Consider the following 20314-nt stretch of genomic DNA (forward strand, 5'->3'; position numbering starts at 1 on the left):
TTTCAGATGTACTCAATGGCAACAGAAACCTACAGAGGCCTCTTAATGGCTAATGCTCTCTTTTTAGCTCCACTGCCCAGTCCTGCTTTGGCTCAGAGCATCCTAAAGTAAGCACTGTAAGGAAATATTCCATTAACCCATGAAGCCTATGGTTCAAGTGCGCTTATCTGGCTTCTCTACCTAAATGACATATGAAAAATTTCTTCACTCATTCTTCACTTTCTGATGACAGAAAGCATGATAAATTACTATTTGGATGTGTGCTGGTTTTGGCTGGGGTAGAGTTAATTTTCTTCACAGTAGCTGGTATGGGTCTATGCTTTGGATTTGTGCTGGAAACAGCGTTGATAACACAGGGATGTTTTAAGTTACTGCTGAGCAGTGCTTACACAGCATCAAGGCCTTTTCTGCTTCTCACACCTCCCCATCAGTGAGTGGGGTGGGGGTGCACAAGAAGTTGGGAGGAGACACAGCTGGGACAGCTGACCCAACTGACCAGAGGGATATTCCAGACCAGATGATGTCATGCTCAGCATATAAAGCCGGGGGAAGAAGGAGGAAGGGGGGGGATGTTCGGAAGGTATGGCATTTGTTTTCCCAAGTAACCGCTCCACATGGTGGAGCCCTGCTTTCCTGGAGATGGCTGAACACCTGCCTGCTGATGGGAAGTAGTGACTGAATTCCTTGTTTTGCTTTGCTTGTGCATGGAGCTTTGCTTTGCCTATTAAAGTATCTCTATCTCAGCCCATGAGTTTTCTCACTTTTACCCTTCTGATTCTCTTCCCCATCCCACTGTGAGGGGAATGAGCAAGCGGCTGTGTGATGCTTAGTTGCCAGCTGGGGTTAAACCACGACAGGAAGACAGGAGCCAAAAAGGGCTGAAACATTGTCATTGCTCAACAGGATTGGTCCAAGTACGGGCTGATCAGGAGAAAGTTATGATAAGCTCGAATACACACAGCAAAAGTAGTCCTCAAAAAGGCTGATAGGAATAGGGAAAAAATTAATCACTGAACTTACCCTAAAATATTTTAAGTTTAAAAGGCATTGGTAACACAGTGAAATCTGTCATATTTTCATGGAGCTGAAGACATATGCCCAAATCATTATTTTAGGATGAGGAAAAAAAAAAAGATTTTTCAAACCTCAGTCTTTGAATAGCAATAAGATATTCTGAACGAAACTCATCATGAGTCAGTCACCTAGCATTTTAAGGTGAAAGCGTTAGAAGTTTGAAACATCTATAATTAACTAAAGACAAGGAAACATGAGAAAACCTAAGTAAGTTGAGAACATATGGAGAACATGACCTGAAGGCTATGTCTCCAACACTGTCCTGCAGAATTCCTTAGGCGAGGGTGGAGTAGGAGGACAAAGGGGAAAAAATTGTCAACAAATATAAACACCGCCATTTTCTGTCTTTTTCTTCACTAGGACTTATTGTCAAGGCACATTATTTCATGACAACACCACCAGAAGGAAATATATCCTTAAAATCATCTACATTATTATCTTTATCCACTGCTAATAAAAAGACCGGTTATCATAACTCAGTTTTCCTTACGTAAAATGTAGCTCTGACCACAGATGAAAAGAGATAGGAAGTAAGTATTGACTGAAATCACAACTCAACAGTAACCATAATAATAGAGCATTTGAAATTGTACAGTAATTGTCTAGATTAGTGATAGGATGGGATAGTTTCTTACACAAAGTTCATACCAGTGCTCACATTATGGTAGTTTTTACTGTTGTCTCTACATGAGCTGCAACGGTATCCGTTAAAATTGGATACAGTGCTTTCAAAATAGGTTCCACCCATTACAAAGAAAATATGGGCGAAGAAAGGGTATAAAGTTTCCCAGAACTTCCAGAAATGAAGGCCAAAGCTAGGTGGGGGTCACAGGGATGCACTGGTTTTCAAGTCATTGCCCTTTCTGGGGAAAGGCAGCTATCTTAATTCAAGTAACAATGATTTATCCATAAAATAAAAACAAAAGGTTTCGTAACACAAAGACCTCCTCAAACATTATTCATTATATAACTTTCATTCACCTTGAATCCAGGAAAAGCCAGTCAACTGCCCTTCCAAAAAGAAAAGAGGGTTTTGACCCCCAAAATCTAAAAAAATCTTGGCAAGACAAAAGATCTATTCACAGCTATACTTTTATCTTTTGAACTCTTTAGAAACAATTTACAAGCAGCATGAAAACAGAATTTTAATCCTAAAGTACCAGACGTTACGTAACAGTGGATCATTGTTTAAATTACCAGGTTTGTACGCTGATAGTTAACTCTGTCTTTTTTCCTAGTCTGATCCTTAACGAAATTATTCAGCCTTCAGATCAAGACATTGTATGTCATTTACAGAATCACTCAATACTGACTTAGTTAATGAAGACTTTGATTAAAAACATAATATACAAGTGCCACTCCCTAAAAAATCTTGGTTATTAATTTTTGGTAAGTAATATGAGCAATAAGCTTTAAAACATGCCATGATCCTTAAAAGAAATATAAAAATAAGAAATTCATAAACACTCCAAAATCAAACATCAAAAGCATGTGTTATTTAGTTATCCATGGTAACAAAAGCAAAACTTTCATACCTGCACCTGGAATGATAGCCAACTTCGTTTCAACTAGGCCCATTTTAGCAGAAGAGGCTAAAAAACAGAATGTAAATGAGTTCTTGCTATAATCTGTAAGAAAAAACTTTGCAAAGTATGTAACAATGACCTACAAGAGTGTTAGTTTATTACATTTCCTCCATAAAGAACAATAAATTACTTAAAAACCTTTTGTTTATGAAAATCTTTAAACAGATTAAACTGATCTACCTTCAGTAAAAGATCCAACTACTCCCATCAAGGCAAGCTCTGTACCTTATTAGTTTTCACATGGCAAGTAAGCAATTACAGTGAGTAACAGAGACTTATTTGCAAAATGTAAAATACTAAAAGAAAAAGACTTATTATTTAACATCTTAAAATGGGGTAGAATTCTGTATCTAATTATTATGAATTCTTTAGCTGACAGAATATTCTCTAAGGGTCAAACAGCTTTACATGCCCTAAGTTAGCTACCCACAATTGTTCAGAACCAAGTTTCCATTTACTTTCCAACAAATGGCTTTACAGTTCTGACAGCTGGATAAGTCAGGGTTCTTCTTTTCAAGTGCTGTTGTCACTTTTCTTTTATAACAGCTTAATTGCTTGTGTAATAATACTCTCACTAACAACTTTTGCTTTTCCCTGTAACCTGTTTAGACAAAATCAAATCTCCATCTACAATACTTCAAATACAGAAGAGTAGAATACTTTAATCACTAAATAAAATATCAAAACAACTATATAACCCTTCTGGCAATACTGATAAAATTAAGGTCATAACAATAAAATAAAATGTGTAACAAAAACAAGCCAGCTATCAGCAGTTAAGTTGTTTGAAATTAAACATCAGCAAGTACTTAGCCAGGTTTCTACTAAATCCCCTTAAAATAATTGTTATAAATAATGTCAAATACAAAATAAGTTTTATAAGATTGTTGCCAAAACAAGGATTAGTCAAGCCATCTGCAACACTAATAATCCTATGTTATATAAACAGGATTCAGACCTACCTGCCACTCTTATATCACAGGCTAATGCAAGTTCTAGGCCACCACCTAATGCTGTTCCATCTATTGCAGCAATAGTAGGTACAGGCAGATTAGCTGAAAAAAAAAAGTTCCAATTAACACCAGTCTCATAAAGAACAACTCTGAAACACCATTTCCTTACATTTTGTTCAAAGTACAGTCACACTATAGGAAAAGAGTTTCATAAAACAAAGCAAGACTAAAAACTGATTGCTCAGCAAGACTTTGGAAAAAAAATTTGACCCTCCCTCTAATTGCTCTGTGGCTGAATAGGTTCGCAAGCCTTCTTCTTCAGCTTCTGCTCACTTTTGCCAGAAATCTAACCAGTAAACCCCCAAAAATATACATAGCAGAACTAGGCAAACAATAGAACAGGAATACTTAAAGGCACACACACAAACAGTCCCAGCTGAAATACAGATGTCTTATCATAATCATCTCTGATCATAGCTGGAAGCTCTCTGTGTCTTAATAGTCCCAGACATGGGTGGTGTGGCCACCACTACTGCCCCTTTCCTCCTGTAAAGCAGCAGCTAACGGCTCAATGGAATGTGCAAAAGTTGTCAGCCTGATGAACAGATGCACATGCTGCCAGTACAGAACAGGTAGCGGGGCTCCAGAGGCCTGGGATTTATCATCAGTGTTCTGATACGGGGAAGTCATTTAAACATTCAGCTTCAAGTACTGCTCTTCACCCACAACAAGTTTAAGTTCTCTTTCTCCCTCTTCACCACGAACTCAAAGAAGTTTGATGAAAAATGTGGTTTTTACTTGAGAAATAAACTTGTGTATTACAGCTTTATCTTTAACATAACATTTCCCACAAGCTATCAATAATTTTAAACTATACTCAAACAGTATTTCAGTAGTACATTTTTGATACTAACATTTCAAAGATAGTCTAAAGCAATTCATTAGCTGAACACTTGGGTGTACAGCTTGTTGAAATATTAAACCAACTCTTGACAGCAATACTTTTTTCTGCAGATCTTAAAAAAAATATATTTTCTTTGTTTTAATGTTTCAACTACTTGAATTCAATGACCAGTTCATTCAGTCTTAGTTGGAAATTGAAAAAGAAAAAAAACCTGCTGCCAAAATATAAATTAAAATTAGGTGCTCAAGAATGTTCTCTCCTTTTAAAATCTAGAAGGGTAATGTGACCACAAATGATTAATTTAATGTATTAATTACAAATAATACTTCCTTTCTTTAGTCAACTTGTTAGTTCTGAATTTAGAGGTTGTGCTACCTAGCTTACCTTTTTCCTTTCTGACAGATAGACTTTAGATAACTTCATTTTTTTTTAAAAATCAATTAAATGTTAATGTGTATCAGCATGAATAAATCTGTGTACAAACAGGTAGTCTCTCACTGGGTAACAAAACAAAGTATCAAATTAAATGGAAGGCTATTTTTAGATGCAAATCGACAACTAATGAAAATCCAATTGTCTTTAAGAAAAGAACAAAAATTTACTAATGTTTTTCAAGATTATAACAGATGCTTTAAACCAAAGCCCCTTGGTTGCTGGTTTAGATCGTGATTAAAAGTGATTATCTTAATCAATTACAATGTCAAAAGAGACTACTGATTACTGTCAGCAACATCAAGCACTTGCAGTCACTTAAAAGAGCCCAAGGTATCCATTACATTTTTCATCTACAACAGAAGGCATAGGAGACAGAGGAACAGAAGTAAAATCTGCTGTTTCTCTATTTACTTTTAGTTCATTATATGAGAAGGCAAGAAGAGAAGACAACTCTCACTTCCAGCAGGGTCAGAGTGCTGACTGAAAATCATAACCCTGTGACCATAACTAATGTGCCAAACAGTCTTTCAATCCAAGTTCAAAGATAATACAGCTAGCATTTCTCTTAATCTGCCTTTGCCATAGGTAAATGAAAAATAATTTGCCTGAACATAAAGGCATGGTCATTATTAACTGTAGTTTCCAGCAGTTACTGTCTGCATGTATGTTCCATTTCTCAGAGACTGGCAAACAATGTCTGGAGTACTATTTACATAGCTTTTGCAGTAGTCCAAGGCAGATTACTTTCCCTACGATAAGTAGCTTCCAGATTTAGCTATGGTACAATTCAAGTAAACTATTACACACGGAAATGAAACTTATAGAAAGAATATTATAAAACAGCTTGGTTTCAAGAATTACAGCCAGCATTCCTATCAAGAAATACTAAAATTCATAATTAAAAGGGAGAAAAAGCAGTTTGATACTGTAAGTTCAATTCGTCACTTCCCAAGTATATTAATTTTAAAGGATGACGAGACATGGAAGTTGACAATGAATGAAAGGCAAAATACAAATTCTTTACAATAGCCCTGTGCGTAGCTATCAAAAGAATTGAAGAAATTAATCCTTTTAACATGTTCTTGTGAAGCATCAGAAAAAGCAATACAGAAATCAATTAGCAATTGCTCTGGATTGTAAACTGAGTTTCCAAATTACTAGAACTTAGTACCAAGGGCAAAGCTTCCTGGAATATTCACATTTTGTAGCACAAGAGGCACTTGTTCATGTTTATCTGCATAATTTTAAGACACAACTGCCAAAACTGTTCAGCTCAGAACAAAACCAGAGATGATGTTTCACAATCATGCCCTGTAGACTTAACTGAGTTGTATGCCCTGAAATTTTAAGAACAATAGATTACATAAATAGACAGGTCAACCTCCACAATGATTCTACATGGCAACGCTCATTTTCTATGAGTGACAGGAAAAAAAACTATTTAAAGCTTTGCCAAAAAGCCCAGTGGTTTTACTCTCTAACATTCCACATTTTTGTCGTGCTTTAAGTAGCAGATAGAAGTTTCAGGCAATTGTTGTACTACTAATCATTAGTGCTAGATTCTAGATCTTATACGGGTTTATCGATGTGCAATCATGAGCTGCATAGTAAAGTCCACAAAAGGAATTAGAAATGTATAAAAGAAACAAAATAATTAAACCAGATTAGAGTGTACAACACACAGACAAGAGTAGACCATGTATATACACAGATTAATGTTGTTGGAAGTAGTTAAAAAAAAAGGCAAAGTAATAAGCAGTATTAAACTGTAGTCAGAGAATTGCACTGATCTACTGTAGTGCATCTACGTGTGGAATATGAAGGACACTAAATAATAAGCCAGTTCATACAATGAATTCATAAAGGATTACTTCACACATCTGTTGTATTGTAAAACATGCCACATATTCTGCAGATAAACTTCCATTCTGCGTGTAAAAGAAGCATCCCAAGCAAAAGCCAATACTCGTGTCCTAATATAGCATCCATGCTTAATGATATTACAGAAAAGGAAGGTTCTAAGTGTAGTAAAGAAAAAGAAGGGCCCATTTCAGTATATGTTAGTCCTACATCAGCAATAGATCCAGATATAAGACAAAAACACACTTCTATATTTGAGATCACAGGAGTAGAAACAGAGTTTGGACTAGCTGAAGAGAAGGCAAACATGAACAAGCAGATCAAAATAATTTTTATGTATTAACTTACTTAAGGAATAATCTGTTAGGACAGAAGGCAGTACAATCTGTAAAAAAGGATGTTCATTGGCTATTCAAGATATGATACAATTGGAGTGACCAACAGGCAAACTGAAGAAATAAGAAATTAACGGCATGCAAAAAACTTCAATAACAGAAACTAAACATAATAACATAACACAGCTAATTAAGTCCAATAAACCCATAAAAAGCTCAGACAAAATTTAGAAAATATAATATCCAGCAATATAAAGAAATGAGCTTATTTCTACTCTGTAGTAACGGTGGATCTTCAGCTCAACTTCAGGAATGCATTCCTGGTAAATATGTATGTTACATGTAGTATTAGATTAGGCTGACGAGCAGCATCTTGTAGTCTCAGGATGCCTCCCTATTTCCTGTGACTCTCCATTACTGAAAAACATAAAGAGTAAAGCAAGCTAAACTCTCCCAAAATTTTGTCACCAGTACAGAATGTTACAGGAGGAAGACTTTGCATTTAAGCACATAAAACCACATGTAATGTGTGGGAAGCAATCTCAAAGAATCACAACTCTCTTGAAGCAGGTAATTGTTATTTCATCTTTACATGATTTTCCACATGGTGTCTGATGTCCACGTCTGGTGACTAACAAGGGATTTCCTTTCTGCTTAGAGTTGATTATATGATGAATGAAAGACCAGCATATGAATACAGGCACCACGTCTGGAGGATTCGACCAAGAAATAGTTTCTCAGATGTGTGTCACAAAGCCCACACAGCTGATTCATATATTGTGGACACTGACATTCTCCAAATAGAAAGCAGAAGTTGCCTGGATTCTATTGACCTGAATCATATGTGACTATTTAGTCCTCTGACTAATTCGTTTTAAAAGTTCTTATAAAATTACAGATATGTAAGATAGTATCTGAGAGGAAACTGAATTACACTTAGTATTTTCTTAGCAACTACCAAACAGCCTTTTCCTATTCTTGCACAGCCTCACTTTCTCACTATTGACAGACAACAAAATGGTCTGATCAACTAGGAAAAACCTACTTTCTGCAAATATTGAGGAATAAGGAAGAAGCATGAGGAACAAATAAACAAATACAGTAAAAACAAAATGGCAACAATTTATATATGAAACTAGTCTTGCCTTTATGAAACATTACATACAGTAGATTTTACATAACAGGCAATAAGCACATTCTTTAGACAGTGTCCAAGGGCTCAAAGGAAGACCTATCACTATTACCAGTCCCTTAATGAGAGTTCTGAAACAGGCAGAGAAGAATAATATGGTCATCCAGAATTCCAGACTTTGTGATTTCTGTTCCTGGTCAACCTACATCAACTTGTCCAGATTGATTAACTTAAAATACATGACACACATAAAAAAGAGTTACTGATTTAGAATGTATCAAACCCAGGGAGACCAATCTCTTAAGAGTACTTTGCTTGCTGAGTAAATTTATACCTGCAGTATTTTCTGTTAGCAACTGTACCACATATTCATACAAAAAGAATAAACATACTCGAGCTAGGCACAAAATTTTGAGATCTAGGCTGTTCACATGCCGATGAGCTTTCTATGAGAACTATACATTTGTAGCTTGAGAGCAGTTTCAAACAATCAACCTGAAGAACACCTCTAGTATTCCTTCCTATAGCTAGGATATACGAGTCATCATTAAAGAACTGGAAGTCCAGCAGACTTAGAATTCAGTTTCTCTTAAACATCTGCACTGTGACTGCAGCAACAGTTGCAGTTCATGATTCCCATGAATCAGAAAAGAAAACTCCATGGAAGCCCATTCAATCCCTAAAGATGAACAAGTTATATACCATCCCTTAGATATAATTAACTTTTATCTTTTAAGTACTCTTTTATAGATTAGGACAAGTATTTTCAATTCAACTAACCACAGCGGTCAGAATTTGGTACTTAAGAACATTCAATCAAAGCCCCACTTTAAAGCGTGCCTTTTCAAGCATTTGATATGAAACACTAAAATGAAAGACAGTCACCTTAACTCCCCTCACTATTCTTCTGTTGTCCTCCTATACCTGGACAATGTTGAAAAAAGTCTTTATTGTTCATCTTCTTATTTCAGTGACCTCTGGCAATCAATCTTCAGAAGGAACAGTTACTCAGATGTAAATCAGAATCTAGTCACTACCTTTAGCACCTGCTGAACCAGATTCACAAGCCTGACTTGTCTTTAATTATCAACAGACAGCCAATGGTCTAAGAAGAATTCTTGTTTCCCAGTACTGACAGAATAGAAAGCAGTGAGAGTACTCCCCTCAAAAACTGTAAGTCTCCAACTAAGGTAGAAGTAGCAAGAGAATTCAAATTTACATGACAGCACAACTGAATTCCCACAGAATGGAGAAATAAGATTGTCCAAGCTATTTATTCCACAAGTGCATTTCTGGTTATTTGACAAATACAGTTGATTAGTGCACGGTGTACAAGGACAAGCAAATTCAGGGGGCATTGCTAACAGCTCATTTTTCCTTTTGAATAATGGATTTCATAAAACGTAATGCAAGGAGGATGAATTGTCTAAAAATATCCCACATACTTTATTACATGGATTACTGGAAGAAAGTATGTTATAAATTGAGGGATATACAAAAAGTTCCACAATTCATTATCTAACTCAAGCAGATTAAGAAAGCATGGCAAATATCTGCCTACATATGCCTGCAGCACATGAGAACCCTTTAAATCACAGAATGGCTGAGGTTGGAAGAGAACTCTGGAGGTCACCTTGTCCAAGCCCTCTGTTCATGCAGCATCACCTGCAGCAGGCTGCTCAAGCTCAAGACCAGGTGGCTTCTGAAGATCTCCAGGAAGCAGACCTCCTTGGGTAATCTGTGCCAGTGATCAGTCGTCCTCACATTAAGTAAATGTTTCCTGATGTTCAGGAAGAACCTCCCATGTTCCAGTTTGTTCCCATTGCCTCTGGTCCTGTCACTGGACACCACTGGAGATAGCCTAGCTTCATCTTAACACTCTCCCCTTTAGGTATCTATATATATTGATGAGATCACCTCCTGAGCCTTCTCTTTTCCAGGCTGAACAGTCTGAGCTTGCACAACCTTTCCTTATAGCAGAGATGCTCCAGTCCATTCATCGTCTTGATGGCCCTTCACTGGACTCTTTTCAGTAGCTCCATCTCTTTCTTGTACTGGGGAGCCCAGAACTGGGCACAGTACTCCAGCAGTGGCCTCACCAGTGCTGAGGAAAGGAGAACGATCACCTCCCTCTACCTACTGACAACACTCCTCCTAATGCAGACCAGGATACCATTAGCCGCCTTTGACGCAAGGGCACAGTGCTGTCTCACATTCATCTTGGTGTCCACCAGGACCTGCAGGGCCTTTTCTGCAAAGATGCTTTCAGATCATTAGCCCCCAGCATGTTCTGGCACATGGGGTTGTTTCTCTCCAGGTGCAGAGCTTTGCACTTTCCTTTGTTGAACCTAATGAGGTTCCTGTAAGCCTCTTTCTCCATCTTGCTGAGGTCCCTCTGAATGACGGCACAACCCTCTGATGCATCAGCCACTCCTTCTGTGTTTATATCATCAGCAAACTAAACTCTGTCCCATCATCCAGATCATCAATAATGTAGAACAGGACCAAACCCAGTATTGGCCCCTGGGGTACACACCCACTAGCTAGGGGCCTCCAAGTAGACTTCATGCTGCTGATGACCAGCCTCTGGACCCATCCATTCAGCCAATTTTCAATCCACCTCACTGTTTGCTCATCCAGTCCACACTCATCAGTTACTCTATGAGAATTGTACAGATTAGGTAGACAATATCTACTACTCTTCCCTCATCTACCAAACTAGTCATTTCATTATAGGCTATAAGGCTGGTCAAGCATGATTTCGCTTTTGTGAATCCATGCTGACTACACCTGATGACATTCTTGTCCTTCATGTGTCCAGAAATAGTTTCCAGGATTAGCTGTACCAGCACCTTTCCAAGGACAAATTTTAATTTACAGGTAAGAAAGCTCCCTCTCTGTTTCTTAGTACACTTATTTAAAAGTAGTAACAATAATGGAGTCTTCAAACTAATAAAAGAGTGGTCACATGCCCCCAAAATGTCTAAACACAACTAAAGACGTATTTGTAGAATCCATAATTGATGGGTCAGCCATTAGGAAAGCAAGAACAAAGAAACAGAAGTCACATCATAGAGTGAAAATGTCAAATCAAGAATTATAAATTTGGGGTTTATTATTACAAAACAATGTACTTATTTACATTCTGTTTATCTTCAGTGAATATTTCAACTAACAATAGCTTAAAACCACATAATACTGCAAGTCTGTGGGCTGATTCCTACACCAACCATGTTGAAAGAAAGGTTCAAGATCTGTTACTTTACAAAGTTTCTTTACTAACCCAAAATCTGCAAGCTTTCTGGTTACAAGTTACAAAAGAGTTTTCAAAAGGCCACAGATGTAAATAGGAATTTTGAGTCAGCATTAGTAATTATTGAAAACTACATGCTAGCTTGCTATAATAACTGGGAATGGATTTTTAATTTTGTTTTGAAATAATTAAGTTTGTACCTAAGTATTCATACCTTGTAACTCAGAATAGACTTCTCTTCCACCTGTTCACTATCCAGACTTTTGATCTGTCTTGGTGATGTTGCTCTTGAGCATAAAATTAAGATTTTTCCCTTCAAAAAAGTAGAAGTGCATAAACTATGCACCTTGAGTGGCAAGTAGAGGTAGTCCATTGGCAATTATGATAACTGAAATATTCTTTATATTAGGAACATATTTTAATCATAAATTATGATTAAATCACATTTAATGATTAATTTTATGATTAAATCACATTTAATCATAAAATTACACTTTCACATAACTTATGTCATAGGAAATCAGAAAAATAATTGCAATGCAATACTATATCTTGATTTCATCTTTTGGGATCTTTTCCTGATAACATTAAGATGGCATACAACCTTTACACTTAAGAGAGCAATGTTAATTAATTGTGTTTCAGGCATTTACCTTGCCTTGTAAAATCTGTTATCAAGTCAATGACTACAACAGTTTGCTTGCATTTTCAGTTGCAAGCACTGCCATCAAAAAAGGCCCTTCTATGGGGAAAAAAGCTAACAGAAAACCAATACTTCAACAAGCACTTTCATCCATTCTATAACACTAGGAAAACTAACCAATGTAAGTAGCAACATACAAAAGTGGCTAAGAGACACTGTCAGATCTTCTTACATGAACTTGAAGGCAAAGAAGATTGGTCAAGCCATTTTTGTGCAAGGCAAATAATTAAATGCTACAAAGCTTTACCTGTCATAATTGCAAAGAGAATGAAAAAGTGGTTACTCAAAGTAACTTAATATATTTACATACATTTTAACAATATCTCCATCTGCAAAAACATGACCACACTTTTAAGTCTGAACAGTCAACATGTATGAAGAGAATTGTGTGTATCCAAATGCACATTTGCTAGTTTTAACAGTGAAAGACCTTTAGCTACCCTCTAATTCCTGTGCTTCAGATAAGAAGCTTAATAGACTGTTACTGTTGATAGATTTATTTGAACATTATCTTTGCTTTAATACCTTCAAAGTTCAGGCAGACAATTGGTAGCAAGAAAGAGCTGCATAAAAAAATTATTTTTCAGTACTTGGAAAGAAATTTTGCTTTTTAATGCAAATGGTTACTGCACATTGCTTACAGCTGATTATTAAGCAAAAGATATTAGTCAAGTTTATCTTCCCTTTATTACAACAGTAGCTAAAAGGTTTTCTTAAGGCATCTTCCTCAATCCCATTAATTTCCTGGTTTCCTCCAGTGATCACTCACTCTTATAAATGACCTAGAAAAAATATTTTCAATTTGACAAAAAAAATACTTAATATAGGAATATTATGTACTTAATTTTAAAATTTTCTATTTGGTGCTTCATTATTGACAGGTAATAGGGACAGTGTGGTTTATATTCTTGATAACAGAAGCAAAAGCTGGGAAACTAATGGGAATGAAAGAGGTGCTTTAATCAAACCCTTTAACTACAGTCTTCTGCAGCCAACTCTTCACAATACTCTTTTTGTACTATATAAAGTAGTTTGGATATTTCATTCATCTTCAGTGATACACTTCAGTTTGATAAACAGATTCCTCAGTTTCTTTGTATTTACTAATGTTTCTTCTTGTAGAAGACTACTTCTGCCCTCAGTAAAACAATGAAGAAAAGCTTTGGATTGAAGAAAAATGAAAACTATTTCTTGTATTTCTTATCCTTACTAAGTACATTTAAGAGCTTATTACTCAAATAGCATAGCACATATTCAAGCACTGCATTTACAAAACAAAAGAACAATGCCAAGGATAAATGATTTCAGTAACATTTTTACAAACTACTTCTATGTAAGTTTTTTTCTTTCATAGAGAGCACACAAAATAAAACTCAAACAACAGCACAACTATAATCTCTAACAGTTAAGAGAATCCAATAGGACAAGTTTTTCATTTTTTTAGTTGTCTACTTGTCTGATTTACAGTATGAAGATAACACATACTCTAGTACCAGTAGCATTCTTGTTTGACACAATACAAAGAAAATCCCACAGACTATGATCATTTTAGGTGAACATTTCTCGAATTTTTTTCCTGTATCTATTTTCAACAGTATTCCATAAACATACACTCCTCAGTCTAGTGCTAAAATATCTTTATTTCTAAATTAGCTTAATATATTAAGTAATAGTTTCAGTCAGCTCATTCACTGAACACTATGGAGGAAACACTCCCTAATGTTTCACAGTAAGCATAAAAAAATTTTTTATAAATTAGTTGGTAATATCATTGAAGCAGCATGTAACTAGGCAAAAGCCATGTTCAGTACACGACTTGAATGTGCTATTCTGAAGTCAAAGCCTAATGCTGGGCCCAAGCAACAAGCTTAGGATTTCTTCGATAGAAGAGCAACATACTACTTTCGGTACTATGCCAGGAGTCGCTGCCCTTTGAATACCAATTGGTTCTAGGAACAGAGCCAGAGACTGAGACAGGCAAAGCAAAAGAGCTAACAAACTATTCCTTCTCATTCAGGGATGGAAACATGCAATTTCAAACCTGAAGAGGGCAAGGAAAGGGTAGAGTTTCCCAAGGCATCAAACATACACAATGTTGCTCCCTAGAGAGGGAACAGAAGCCTTGGACAGCAAGTCATACTGGAGGCCTGTTTTAACAGTCAATGTGCAAACTGACTATGTTGATCTCAATAAACCTCTTGAGCAAGTAGCACCCTTCTTTTGGTACAGTTCCTTTTTGTGGGAAGAAAATTGGAACCATGTCCAGAGCACAGCCTCTTTTCCTCATAGAACAGCATTTGGAATTACTACAAGAAGGAAAACTAAACTGCATCTCAGGGTATGTTAATTTTTGTCAAGGCTGTACAGCAATGCCAGGGATGAAAGCAATGTATTGGCAATGCAAAGCCACCTCCTTCCCTAATCTTCAGATCTATAAGGAAGGACAATCAGCTCATCATAACATTCAGGTCCTCATTTCTGCATCTTTTTTTTATAACAGTTTTTAGAAAGTTATTAATATTATAGGGGGAAAAGTGTATTACCAATTGTGGAAGCAATGCTGTCATATAAATAGCTAATAAACATCTTGGTAGAGAAGTTTAATGTTGCATTCATTGCCTCTATAATGGTAAAGAGTTTAGCATTGTGTTTTTTAATTAAAAACAAACCAATGCAATTTGACAAAGCCCTTAATTTTAGCTCTGCAAGGACAGTACTGTCTATTTAGGAAACAGTCAATACTTAGTCAAAGGGTATCTGAAATTAATTCAATGTTAAGAGAAGCAGTAAATCTACTACTGGAAAACAATCAAGAGCTCAGCAACGCATTCAGAATGCTAGCAGTCTTGAACTGTATTAGCTATGCTCTACACTTAACTGAACAGGCAAGAACATAACACAGCAAGACAAATACTGTGCCAAAATCTCCCTTTCACAGTGTCAGCAATGCAGGGAGACCATGATACCCAAGGACGGCTGCTAAGCATGGCACTGCTAGCTGTAAATAACATCCTTTTTCAAACTTGATAGCTACCTGCGGTATTTCATTCAGCTTCCCGGTGAATGCTTTTTCAAGTTATAGCCTGTATCTGCTCTTCTCTAAGACAGAAACCCACAGTTCTTCTCACTGGATTTCCAAATTAGAGCACTCCATCTTTGCTGCCCAGATTTACCTCCAGCAAACACAGGTGGATTTGGTCAATGTTAAAAAAGCAGTCACTTCTCAGAGCAGCAATCATGTCTGGAGTGTTCGTTACTAAACCAGGATTTTTAATGTTAACCAAAGCTCCACAGAAGTCCCAGGAACTCAAATAGTAAAATAGAGCACTGCACCGACCTCATCAATGATCATTCTTGCCTATTTTTGAGACTTTACAATGGAAAGGTGGGGTGGCAGTTAGCAGACCAGAAATCAAGTGAAACTTATATAATCCTGATCCCATTCTTGGAACCCCTGAGATCAAGTTTTGACAGCTTGCATCCAAAAACAAGCATATAATGTGGCACAGCGTAAGAATTTCCAAGGATGCACCATCTTCAATAGTCAAAAAAGGAACTTTTTGGACAAGAGACTGTTCTCCTGAAAGATGAACAAGAGCACTCTTTTAGGTAAATTAAAAGTTTGGAGATGACTAAGAGAACCCAGAATGATGGAAAATTGCCAAGGAGGACAAAAAATAAATCTGTAAATATAGAGTTGTATCTGCTTTGAATAAAATAAAAAGCAAACAATAAAAAAACAAATGCAAGTAAACTGACTGCAAGGTGCTTTCAATCAGCATGATCTCATTCAGATTGGACTATGTCAAAATAATCACATCTGTGAAAATTATGTCTAAACAAAGCTACTAAATATCACTACTTACTAAAGTTGTATCACAACTTACGAGCAAAACAAATCAGATGTCTTAAAGCACTATATGGTTTGTTAAAATGGAACATGTCCAATAGAAAACAAGTAAAATTAGTTGTTTTACTAAAAACTTCTTCCTTAGCTCAGTTCAGATCTAGGTTCCATCAGGCCACGAGTAAGGTGTTTTACCTCCAAATGTGACATAAAAATCAAACCTGATCACACTTTAATTTTAAAAAGTAGCCAAGAAAGTCAGTCTCCAATTATTATTTTTTCCCATTTGTGGGACTTAGGTACTTAGGCCTATGTTCTTTGGAAGAGCTTTGCTAACCAATGGTGTTTCTCACTTAGAGGAGGTTGGGGCCAAACATCACTCTGAGTAATTACAAGTATTTGCCAAGTTCAAATTCTTTCTGCAGCTTCACTTTTTCTTTCTGTTAAACAAGGTGTTTTTCTGGAGGAGTGGTTATTGCATTCAGCTCCATACATAGCCTCAGTTTGTTTTGCAGCTGAAATCCCAATAGATAACATATATACAATGGTAATATCACAGCCCAGACCCCACAGCCAGTATAAAGAACAACATGGACTTAGTGGGAGTCATACCATAAAATATATGCTGAAGATCTGACCCACAATGATGGCTTTCTTTTTTTTAACCCAAAGCATCAAAAACAAGGTCTCTGGGAGTCAGTAACATTTGATTTCATTTAGTCAGGTCTGTTCTGTTGTGCATGGTTGCAAGAGAACTATTAATGCTCTTCTCTCCTAGTGCTTTGAGGATAAAGCCAGCCTTACATCAGTAACAAAGAGCCTCAAGGCAGAATATAGTAATGGACAAGTACTCTTATAATTCCTACTATTAAAAAAACAACAACAACAACAACAAAAAAAACAACAAAAAAACCAAACCAACCCCCACAATTCTGGTATAATTTTAGCAAAAGCAACCACTGCTAAAAATAGAGGCTGTTTTGATTCCCCCACCCCCAACTTAAAGGTCTAAGCACTGCAACTAACAGCTCAGTACAATTTTTTCAGCTCTTTTTTTAAGTGCTTATTTTTATACCAAGTAATATTTACTGCAGTCTTAATACTTCAGCCAAATTTAGCAAGAAGTTATAAATTAATCCCATAAAAACAAGTGCAGTATGCTTTTAATTTCCAGCAAATTCTGTTCTGTAGCTGTATTCCAAAATGATACTACAGCTTTTTACAAAACCACTAGCATAAGGATTTTAAATATAATGAAATTGACAGGAACTAAGGAAAGTCAAAGCACGCAAATTCTAAAAAGCCAGGTTTATCCAGTTGTTCAAGACATAATTAACCTTTTGTGTACTTTGTCTACAAGGATCACTTAATGGTGGTCTTTCTGAAAATATTGTTAAAAAAAGCAACTCCTTACTAGGTCAGACATCTGAACACAAACGCAATTATCAAAACATGACCTATTTTTGAAAAGCAAAGAGTAGAACACATTTTAAATGAGATTACAGCATTCAACCTGGATGGAAAAAGAACAAAGTGGCAAATTGGAAATATTGTGCCCTGGCTATATAGCATTCTGCAGTGGCAAATAATAATAATTTGAAAATTGTTTCCCCTCTTTAACCATCTCACAACATTCTGGTTGTTGCTGGGCAGGAAATATATCATTATGATTTTCAATATAGAGATTCACTACAGTAATCAAATGCAAATACAACGTCCCACTAGTTCTACAAAAATTACGTTCTGTAATGCCAGATCACTTCTTCAGAAGAAAAAAAGAAAAACTGAGAACCTCTGACTTGCTACAAAATTAATGTTTACTTCCATTCGTAAGGCCATCACATAACATGATGCCTTGTGCACCCATCTGATACAATCTCATTTATAAAATCCACTTGTATATATTCTCTACCAGTTCCTGATGTAGAGAACCACATTTTAAATTGCTCTGCAAAGACCCTTCAGAAAAATGTTAGATCCATCCTATAAACACATCTACAGTTGGCATAACGTGTTCAAAAACAACGCCTCAAATATGTACATAGTGGGAACACATCATGTGACTGAAAAATAAAAGCTACTTATATAATATGCATGTCCAAACATACAGGATATGAAAATTGACCAGTAACATTGGAAGTGTTACCTCAGTATTATTTTCCAATCCTGTAAAAAAAGCCTTTAAAAAAATTAACTGGGAGATGGCCAAATATCACGTAACCATTAAAGAACCTTCTAGTGACTGTTTTGTTTAGTATTTTAAAGCAGAAATGGCAAAATGGGGGGAGGGAAGGAGTAAAGAGTGAGGAGAGAAGGGGGGAAAAAGAGGGGAAGAAGAAAGAGGGGAGAGAGACACTAACAAAAGTTTTGTTAAAATATCGGGCAAGGGCTATATTCAAATTCTTTCTCTTTCCCAACCTGCAGCATGTCTAATTGCTGTTACTACATCCCCTTGCAAACCTTCCTATCTAGGTACTTCAGTGACCTAAAGTCTCAAACATTAATTCCACTTACTCACATCTCATGCTTCTTTCTTGAGAAAGAGACTAGAGATCAATGAATGAAAGCACTCATACTGGTTTCCTAAACTTCAAGTAATTCATTGTTAGCATAATGATCCACTGTAAACCTTTTAGATAACACTGAAAATTTGCTTACATGTTCAGTAGTTAAAGACTCTCACAGGAACCTTAATGAAGACAATCAAAAATTTTTCTTAAAGTCTATTCAACTCTGAAGCAAAACAAAGCATCACATCACTGTGTATATTTTCCATGCATTCAGTGCAGAATACTGAATCCAAATACTTCTTTAGTCTTTAGGAATTTTCTCACTTAAAAATTTAATCGAATTTAAAAAAACACTATTTCCTGCTCACAGGAAGTTCTTAAAACCAGCCGCACCTATTTAAACGTTGATAGCAGCTCAGAAAGTATTTCCAGTAACTTCAGTCCAAGAAAATCTGAAAAATTATTACTTACAACTAAGGAAGCCACCCAAAAATCTCACGAAGTAACTAAATGGAACAACTTGTTGCCTTTTGCTCAGCATTCCAACAAAAGGACAAATGCCACCATGAAATACAGTATCAGCTGCAGGAAATTAATGATCTATTCACTCTAGATATTTTACTGATTTTATTTATTTAAAGAGCCTTAAGAACCTGCTTCACTTCAAAGACATTAATTCAAGGACACAAGTATCTCCATGAAGCACCTAATCAAAGACTCATTCTTCAGTAGTCTGTCATTTACCTGCAAAAACTTACTGGTTTCCACTAATAACATTCTGCCAAACCAAGATCTGACCCAATGTTATTAAGGATGTACATCTAAAAACATTCTCTGAGAAGCAATTTATTCCTCAGAGTTTTGTGCCAAAATTTCAAGTAACAAAATATGTTGCATATATAAATCAAATGTATAAAATTGCTTCAAATTTGGTACACTTGACTTCTCTTTTTGACAAAGCGTATCAGCAATGCCCTGCTGAAAAATAATTATATTAAAACTGATCAGCTGAGATGCGGAAACATAATGAGTCGATGGTGAATTCATAATGCAAAATTTACAGAGAAATTACTACCCTTAAAAACTGGTACAATTCAATTAAAATCCCAAACTATTAACAGGTTTTACTACACCAAAACAAGTGCATATTAAACAAAAGTTTAGATGGTCTTAGTAGCTAACTTGCTATCAACAGCTGACATTTAACGTGTTTCTAAAATGTATTAAAGACTGTATTAATTATACTAACCACAAGAATTCAACAGTAAAAATTAAATTCTAAAGTACTTGGATGTCACTGAACAATCCATCCTTTATGAAAACAGCAGGGCAAATCACCTATATTTCAGCTGAGATTTAGCTTTTTCTAGCATTCTAAAAAAAAAAAAAAGTCCAATTAAATTAGGAACATTTTAAAAGAAGTAAGGCACTGCGATTCGCATTTAACAATATAAATAGTTGTGGATATTCTACTACCTGTCAAGAATTAAACATGCACATTTATGTCATTCCTCTGATCTAACCCTTCTCAGGTTACAGTTAAAATAACATTGTTCAAGGGAGAGGTTACATACCCATTTCATTTATAGTTGCTCTTGCTTTTGAGACAAAAGAACTAACTTCACTTGAGTGCATTTTTGCTCTTTCTTTAAGGTCAGCACCTGTAAGTGACATTTCACATATATGTTAGCAAGCCATATACACTACTGTAAATACATTTTC

General features: G+C 36.0%; 1 protein-coding gene across 24 annotated transcripts in view; it reads right to left on the minus strand.

Moving 5' to 3' along the window:
• Window positions 1-20314, minus strand: part of AUH (AU RNA binding methylglutaconyl-CoA hydratase) — a 202068-nt gene that overhangs the window by 145638 nt on the left and 36116 nt on the right. For all 24 annotated transcript variants that reach the window (XM_075021065.1, XM_075021077.1, XM_075021064.1 and 21 more), the window contains 3 exons: window positions 20167-20253; window positions 3623-3715; window positions 2610-2666 (listed from right to left, as the gene is read on the minus strand). In XM_075021065.1, coding sequence (XP_074877166.1) covers window positions 2610-2666; window positions 3623-3715; window positions 20167-20253 — 237 coding nt within the window. The remainder of the gene's footprint in view (window positions 1-2609; window positions 2667-3622; window positions 3716-20166; window positions 20254-20314) is intronic.

Source organism: Buteo buteo, chromosome Z, assembly GCF_964188355.1.
Source record: "Buteo buteo chromosome Z, bButBut1.hap1.1, whole genome shotgun sequence".
Classification (NCBI taxonomy): domain Eukaryota; kingdom Metazoa; phylum Chordata; class Aves; order Accipitriformes; family Accipitridae; genus Buteo; species Buteo buteo.